This window comes from Erythrolamprus reginae, chromosome 4 (assembly GCF_031021105.1).
Source record: "Erythrolamprus reginae isolate rEryReg1 chromosome 4, rEryReg1.hap1, whole genome shotgun sequence".
In the NCBI taxonomy this organism is placed as follows: Eukaryota; Metazoa; Chordata; class Lepidosauria; order Squamata; family Dipsadidae; genus Erythrolamprus; species Erythrolamprus reginae.
Window position 1 is genome coordinate 3,293,942 of NC_091953.1, and position 8,868 is coordinate 3,302,809.

General features: G+C 45.5%; 1 protein-coding gene across 1 annotated transcript in view; it reads left to right on the plus strand.

The window, feature by feature from the left end:
• FCHSD2 (FCH and double SH3 domains 2) overlaps window positions 1-5,560 on the plus strand; it is a 163,630-nt gene extending 158,070 nt beyond the window's left edge. The window contains exons 17-18 of the mRNA XM_070751513.1: window positions 178-269; window positions 1,503-5,560. Of these exons, the coding sequence (XP_070607614.1) occupies window positions 178-269; window positions 1,503-1,583 (173 nt within the window). The 3' untranslated portion in view covers window positions 1,584-5,560. The remainder of the gene's footprint in view (window positions 1-177; window positions 270-1,502) is intronic.
• Window positions 5,561-8,868: the final 3,308 nt, after the last annotated feature.

The window sequence follows — 8,868 nt, forward strand, 5'->3', positions numbered from 1 at the left end:
GTGGTTGGTAAATCCACAGTCACTGAATTTAAACATGCCTGGGATAAACATAGATCCATCCTAAGATAGAATACAGAAAATAGTAGAAGGGCAGACTAGATGGACCAGGAGGTCTTTTTCTGCCGTCAATCTTCTATGTTTCTATGTTTTTTTTTAAATTTTGTCCTTTTGTTGCAGTGTCAGAAAACAGCTTCACGTCGAATTCTCCGGGATTTTCCCAGCCGCCCCGACCCCTCCAGGAAAGCACTTCTTACGGCAAACTCAGACCGGTAAGTTTTAAGCGGGTTCCACAGAGCGGTTAGACATAAAAAGGGGAGGCTTGTTCCTACATCGCGGTTGCAGCTTTGCCGTGCTCGCTCCAGGCACAAACTGGGTTAGAACAGGGTTTAATTTCACCTGTCACAGGGGTGCTAATTTACACGGCCACCGGATTCTAATCCATCCTGCCCAACAATTTGCACGTCGCGTGAAACAAAACAAACGTTTAAAAGTTATGATACTTCTATAATGACTTATCAAGCCCATGTAAATTAGAGGTGGTGATCGGCTTAATTGAGCCCGAAATTTATGTTGTTAAGTGAGAAATTTTGTTCATTGAGTTTTGGCCCATTTTACGACTTTTCTTGCCACGTTTGTTAAGTGAATCATTAATGCTGGAAAAATTTGAAACGGCCTAAAATTGCGATTCCCTTTTGAAAGCAAGGATTCAGATATTTCCCTTCGGCTACTACTGTATTTTTTTTTAATTTATTTATTGTTTTCCAAAAAAAGAAAAGAAAAGAAAATATTTCTCACCTGTTTTGTTCTGATTTTACAGATCTTAATCCATTTCTATTACCTTTTAGATACATCATTCATTTCTTTATATACTTTGTTAAATTATATACATTCAAATATAAATATTGTTAAGTAGAGTTTGTTACTTTGTTCTGTACAAAGTTGAATGTGCACAGCAGCAGTTGAAATTGATTGTCAATCGGTGTTGCTCCGTAAATGGACAGTTGGATTTCACAGAAGTTTGATTTACTTGGAATTATATTGTCTTGTTTAAGTGTTCCCTTTATTTTTTTGAGTAATACATATATATATACAGTACAGTACAGTATATACACCTTAAAACATATCAATAACATACATAGTTATACATTTTTATCCAGTTGATCATGAATCAATATCCTTAGTTCTAAGTTGCTTCTCTCCTTGTTTAGTTTCCACCCATTGCTTCTTGTTCCATCTTCAGGTGCTTTGGAGAATAGCTTGACTCCCTCTTCTTTGTGGCAGCCCCTGAGATATTGGAAGATGCTATCATGTCTCCCCTGGTTCTTCTTTTCATTCAACTAGCCATATCCAGCAACCATTCGTCATAGGTTTTAGCGTCCAGTCCCCTAATCCTCTTTGTGGCTCTTCTCTTTTTCTAGAGTCTCCACATCCTTTTTGCATCGTACATACTAACTTGACCAGTTGTTGTTTTCCCTCATGGTGGTCTCTCTGATTGGTTTCAGGTGCGAGCCGCCCCACCGCCCCCCACACAACACCGCCGCCCGCCGGAGAAGATCGAAGATGTGGAAATCACCTTGGTGTGACCACGCTCACCCGGAGACCCCCCATGCCCCCCACCCCGACCCGGGCTGGGACACAGGCCAAAGCCGTCCGTCCACTGCCCTTGTAAAAGGCACGTGGGGTTTGACCGAGGAGACTTGTTTGGAGAGCTCGAGGTTAAAACAGGAAGATCTTCCCAGGAACACTGGTGTGTCCATAGGTCCTCCTTCCCCACACTTCCTATCGGATATATTTGTGCCTTTTTAGGTTTTTTGCCGTCGGGGGAAGGGGGGGCTCAACTTCTCGGTCCACCTTTGTAGCACAACGCAAGCAGCCATGTCTTTTCCGGCAGGAGATCCGCGCGTTTTGGGTGTGTATGTGTGTGTGAGCGTGTGTGTGTGTGTTTCTTTTTTACGGGGTGCGCCAAAGCTACACACGGCCATTAGACAACCGTATCCTGGCCACCACGTTTGTGGAAACCCAGCCTATTCGCATCCTGGTTTAATTCATCCTTTCCCGCTACTTGGTGACTTCCGGAACGTGGTAGAACCACAATGGTCACCCACCCCCACTTCACTCCGTGCATCCAGATGGGTTTTGCCAAGCCGGGATTGCCGCGCTCAACATCTGGAAGACTTGGACCATTGACTTCCTCGGCCCGGCCACCAATTCCCAAAGAGCATTGTGCGCCTTTCCGCATAGGTAGCGCCACCTGCTCCAAATCATGACGTATATAAATATATCTATTTATATATGTGTCCACCATGTGCATTACGGCAGAATCTTACTGTTGTCATAGGAATGTATTTGAAACCTTTCTTTTCTCTTTCTTCCTTTCTTCCTTCCTTTCTTTCTTTCTGCAAGAGCAGGACGAGTCTCGAGTCTCAAGAGAGATATAAAATATTGGCGGGCAGGGGGCGGAATGTCCCTCTTTCAGAAGGCGGAGGGGTCAACTTGGTTTTGATGTTACTTTTGGACTGAGGTTTTAGGCAGTGGGCAGTCGGCGATTTCCCCAGAGGAAATTGAAATAAGCAGGATTGGCCATTGGTTTCCTTTTGAAACTCTTTCCCTCCCATGCTTTCCCCTTCCTTCCTTCCTTCTTCCCTTTATCCTTCCCTTCCTATTCTTGCTCCTCCTCTCTCTCCTTCCTCCCCTCCTTTCTCCTCCCTCCCTTCCTTCTCTTCCCCTCCCTCCGTCTCTCCCTTCATTCCTGTTCTTTCTTCTATTCTCCCTCCCTCCCCCCATGTCATTCCCTTTCCTATTCTCCCTCCCTCCCTTCTTTTCCCCTTCTTCCCTAACTCCCTTCTCTCCTGTCCTGCCTCCCCCACTTTTCTGGATGCCCGGGTACGCAGGGCATCTAGCAGACGTGAATGGTTGGCTAAGAGGAGAGCCTCTCAGGAGTAGTGTTGTGGGCGATTGGGTCCTTCCCTTCCCTCTTCCCTTCCCTCTAACCATAACTTCAACCATAATTACAATCTCCCCTCTAACCATCCTCCCTCCCTCCTGCTCCCCCAATCACATCTTCCCCTATGATTGCTTTCGGATTTCTAGGTCCTCCCCCCCACCCCACCCCCAGGACACATTCGCAATGTATCTAAAGGCCTGACGACTTCTGTCTATAAGCCAAGGAGGCTGAACGTTCCTCCTGCTGACCGGTGGTCTCTGGACCTGGGCGCCCATCTCCGTGTGACCCTCCTCAGGGCCACCTCCAGCCCTAGGAATTCAAGCCGGAGGTGGTCATTGGCTCCTCCTTTTCTCTGACCCTTGCATTGCCCGGAGATTTCACATCTCTTTGATGGAGCCATCGCTGGATTTGATAGGTTCAACCTCATTTCTCTCCAGAGAGATTTTTGCAGGATTCCCAGTGAAAATGGACGAAGGTTTCTTGGGTTGGGAAGGGAAAGGACGTTGTTATCCCATCAGCCAGGTGTGTGCGTGGTCCTGGTGGGGGGCGTTTCCATCTTATCACTCAAATCTTCACGGCTCTTCTCCTGGGGTCCAACCTTTCCAAGGTCTCCCAGCCGTCCTGGTCAACTTCAGGTCTCTAAAGTCAGCTGGCACCTTTCCAACCTCTGGGGCTGTTGTTCCCCTCCCCCCCCAAAGAGAACCACGTCAACTTGGAATAAAAGATCGTTTCGATCCTGAGTTAAAGCTGTTGGGAAGAAACAAGTGTGTTTTGTACACAGTAGGTAGGGAAGACCCCCCCCCCCAAAAAAAAGAGGATTTCCCCTTTTTCGAAACGTTGGTTTCCGGCCAGGTCCCAAGGAAACGAACCCAGAGGTCATCCAAACGTCCTTATTCAATCCCTGCCCCCAAAGTCCGGGCCAAGATGATCCGATTTGGAGCCTATCAGACTGGGAGAGACAGAGGAGGAGGAGGAGGAGGAGAGGACCCGGTTAGATGGTGGTAGGGGCACCGCAAGAAGACCCAGAGAGTTCCGGGTTCAGGAGATGCTCTTGAAGACAACCAATGTCGGGCCCGCCCTCCGTTCCAAAGCCCTTCCCTGCTTTCAGGGAGAGAATGTATGAACTCAATCTGCACAACGTGTCCCGAGTTTTGCCTGTTAGTAAGATTATCACAAAAAGCTCTTCGGTCTCCCACTTTCTCTCCCCCCCCCCCCAATTCCTTGGCTTTTGTTGTGTGGAAGAGCTGCGTCTGAAACTTTGCACAGATAATCTTGGCTGGGTTTATCCAGGGGAACTCCCCTCCCCTTTCCCTCCCCTCTCCTTCTCTTCCTCTCCTCCCCTTCTCTCTTCTCTTCCCCCCCATCTCCTCCCCTCCCTTTCCGTCGTCTTCTCTTTTCCTCCCATCTCTTTCCCTCCCATCTCCTCTTCCTCACCTCCCTTGTCTCCTTCCTCTCTTCCCATCTCCTTCTCTTCCTCCCCTCCTTCCGTCTCCTTCTCTTCCTCTCCTTCCTTGTCTCCTTCTCCCCTTCTTCTCTCCCCCCATCTTCTTCCCTCCCCTTTTCCTCCCATCTCCTTCTCTTCCTCCCCTTCTGTCTCCTTCTCTCCTTCTTCTCTCCCCCCATCTTCTTCCCTCCCCTTTTCCTCCCATCTCCTCCTCTTCCTCTCCTTCCTTGTCTCCTTCTCCCCTTCCTCCCCTTCCTCCCCTCCCGTCTCCTTCCCTTCCTTTCTCTCCTCCCGTCTCCTTCTCTTCCTTCCTCTCCTCGCCTGTCTCCTCCCCTTCCTCTCCTCCCATCTCTTTCTCTTCCCCCTCTCTCCTCCCCTCCCTCTCCACTCCTCCCATCCTTCCCCCCTCCCTCTCCTTTCTTTTCTTTGGGGAGGGGGCCAACCTTTGTTTCATTTGGCCTCCGTCAAGGCCAAGCCAAGCTAAGGCCAAGCCGATTCCTCTGCAGCAGGGCCAGTATTTGGCAGAGTCCTGTAAAGGGGTTTTTTGGCGGCGGTGCGGGGGGGGGGAATTGGTGGGTCTGGCGTGTGGGTGGGTGGGAGGCGTGCATTTTTTTTTGTGTGCTGTTGATCTGTCCAGATCTTTAAGTGTTTATATTCGACTTCTTTAAAAATTTTCTTTTAATCTCCCTTTTTCCCCTAAGTGGGAAAGAAAACAACAAAACTTCAAATTGCAAACATTTTAAAACCTTCTCGTGAAAAACAGAGTCGTGTTGCCAACAATAATACTCTTCCCATGTTCCAAGAAGTTGGCCAGTTGTTCTGCATAATTTTTTAAAACTTTTCAATCGGTTTCCGTCGTTGCAGTTAATCTCCGATTCTCCCCGATTCAGAAAAGCGGTTATTTAAATGAAAGTTCCTTAGTTGTTCTGTTTTTTTTTTAAAAAAAAGACTATTTCCTGTAAGAGCTGCTAATTTTTATTTTTTAAAAAAGGGTTGTAAAATAAGCCTCCTTTTTAAACTTCGTAGAAGGGCATGCCAATCAAAACATATCACCCATGTACAGTGTCAATAAACAGGAAGCAGCTCCCCCATGCTTTCTTTATATTGGCTGTGTAACTTTGTATTTATTATGTATAAAATGTTGAATAATAAAAAAAAGTGGCTTTAAATCATCAGGTATTGCATAATACATCGTAAGCGTGGTCATCTTTGCAAGTTTTTTTTTCCCCCACCTCCAGGAGGACGTCTGGGTGGGATTTCATTTCTCTGTGTTTATTTATTCCTTCGTTTATTTCGGGGGGGGGGGGGTTGTTGTTTATGTTTGTTTGTTTATTTAGATTTGTATGCCGCCCCTCTCCGCAGACTCGGGGCGGCTCACAACAAAGTGAAAAACAATTTACAACAAATCTAAATTTCTGCTAAAAACATTTAAAAAACCCCATTTTCTAAACACACATACATACACACATACCATTCATAAATTGTATATGCCCAGGGGAGATGTCTCAGGTGGGTTTTAAGGAGCTTACGAAAGGCAAGGAGAGTAGGGGCAGTTCTAATCTCCGGGGGGAGTTGGTTCCAGAGGGCCGGGGCCGCCACAGAGAAGGCTCTTCCCCTGGGGCCCGCCAACCGACATTGTTTAGTTGACGGGACCCGGAGAAGGCCCACTCTGTGGGACCTAATCGGTCGCTGGGATTCGTGCGGCAACAGGCGGTCTCGCAGATATTCTGGTCCAGTGCCATGAAGGGCTTTAAAGGTCATAACCAACACTTTGAATTGTGACCGGAAGTTGATCGGCAACCAATGCAGACTGCGGAGTGTTGGTGAAACATGGGCATACCTAGGTAGGCCCATGACTGCTCTCGCAGCTGCATTCTGCAGGATCTTAAGTTTCCGAACGCTTTTCAAAGGTAGCCCCATGTAGAGAGCATTACAGTAGTCGAACCTCGAGGTGATGAGGGTGTCTCCAAGCATGGCCACCTTAAGGCTTGTGGACCTCAACTCCCAGAATTCCTCAGCCGCTGTAAGTTCAAGTGGTCACTAAACAAATGGCTGTAAGTCAAAGCTATTATTATTATTATTATCATCATTATTATCAGTATTATTATTATTATTATTATTATTAATTAGATTTGTATGCCGCCCCTCTCCATAGACTCAGGGCGGCTCACAACAATAATAAAACAATGTATAACAAATCTAATAATTAAAAGTCACTAAAAACCCCTTATTAAAAAGCAAAACATACACACAAACATACCATGCATAAACTGTATAGGCCTGGGGGAGAGGTCTCAATTCCCCCATGCCTGACTGCAGAGGTGGGTTTTAAGGAGTTTACGAAAGGCAAGGAGGGTGGGGACAATTCTAATCTCCGGGGGGAGTTGGTTCCAGAGGGTCAGGGCCGCCACAGAGAAGGCTCTTCCCCTGAGTCTCGCCAAATAATAATAAAAGTAATAATAGTAATATTAATAATATGTTCCATGATGCTGTTGCACAGATGATCAACAGGAACTTGTGCCAGAACTACCATCTACCAGTGGCAAAGAACTGGTGGGATCATAAGCCCGAAAAAGTGGTCGAAAATGAGCAAGCAAAACTACTGTGGGACTTGCGACTTCAGACTGACCGAATCCTGAAGCATAACACACCAGACATCCTGATTGTGGAGAAAAAGAAAGTATGGATCATCGACATCGCAATCCCAGAAGACAGCAGAATTGAGGAGAAGCAGCTAGAGAAATTAGTGAAATACGAAGATCTAAAAATCGAGCTGCAATGACTCTGGCATAAGCCCGTGAAAGTGGTCCCAGTGGTACTTGGCATGCTGGGCGCAGGGCCAAAGGTTCTCAGCGGACATTTGAAAACCATCGGAATTGACAAAATCTCCATCTGTCAATTGCAAAAGGCCGCTTTACTGGGATCGGCAAACATAATTCGCCGCTACATCACGCAGTCCTAGGTGCTTGGGAAGCGCCCGACTGGTGATGAAATACGAAATCCAGCATAGTGATCTCGTTTGCTGTGTTGTACTGACAACAACAACAATAATAATAATAATAATAATAATAATAATATAGAAGAATTGGTGGAATCATAAACTTGAGAAAGTAGGAAAGTAGTTGAAAAAAATACATGCCAAAGTACTGTGGGACTTTTAAATTCAAAATGACATGGTTTTGGAACTCAATACACCAGACCTCATGATTGTGGAAGAAAAAAAAGTGTGGATCCCTGATGTGGGCCTACCAGGTGACGGTCGAATTGATGCAAACAACAAGAAAAATTGTAGCCGATATCAGGATCTTAAAATCGAACTACGACGACTGGCATCAACCAGTACAGGTGGTCCTGGTGGTAATCGGCACATTGGGTGCTCTGCCAAAAGACCTCAGGTGGCATTTGAAAACAATAAACTTAGACAAAACCACAATCTGTCAATTGCAAAAGGCCACCGTAGCTGGATCTGCATGCATCATACAAAAATAAATCACACAATCCTAGATGCTTGGGAAGTGTTCGACTTGTGATGTTGTGATATGAAATCCAGCATGTCAATCTCGTTTGCTGTGTATTACTGTTTTTTGTGAATGATGATGATGATGATTTGCAGAGAGTTGGAAGTCCCACCTGTCTCCAAAATTGCCTGTTTTGAGAAACACCAAATGTAAAGATTATGCAAACTTCAGGATTCTGCAACACTCGAGTGGACGATACCGATACCAAACAGAGGCAAAACTCCTTCAGTCAGAACAAATTTCCTATCTCAGCCTTGATCAGCTTCCTATCAGATTGTCACAGAAAGCCACCTGTCACTCAAAAACACGCAAACACAAGAGCCAAATATTACTCGAAAGCCCTGGACTGACAACTTAACCTGGTTACTTTCTTTGTCCGCTAACTTGAAATATTAGATTTGTCTGGACTTTAATTCAGTTCCTGCTCAGTTTCCATTATTTAATTTGTCTTGGTTGCAGAAATTGAAGCGATTCTTGAAGATGATATTTTATTTCTACACACACACACACACACACAAAACTTAACTGCCCAGTCTAGATTGATTTCTTATAAAACCAGGAGCTAATGTGATTTATACAAGGGTCGCCCAGAACATAATGCGAACCAACTGTGCCCTCCTGTGGCCACAACTACAAATCGGTGGGGGTTTTTTTAAATATCTTTTGTCAGCATCAAGATGTTTTAGTTGGACGGGTCAGCTGTAGAAAGATATTTCAGCTGGTGGTCAGTAAGCAGTAACATTATTAGCAATAGAATAGAATTCTTTATTGGCCAAGTGTGATTGGACACACAAGGAATTTGTCTTTGGTGCAGATGTTCTCAGTGTGCATAAAAGAAAAGAGACATTTCTCAAAAATCAGGAGGTACAATTCAATGATTGTCATAGGAGTCAAATAAGCAATGAAGAAAAAAGTATTAATACATATCTTAAGGATGCAAGCAACAGGTTACAGTCATGTAG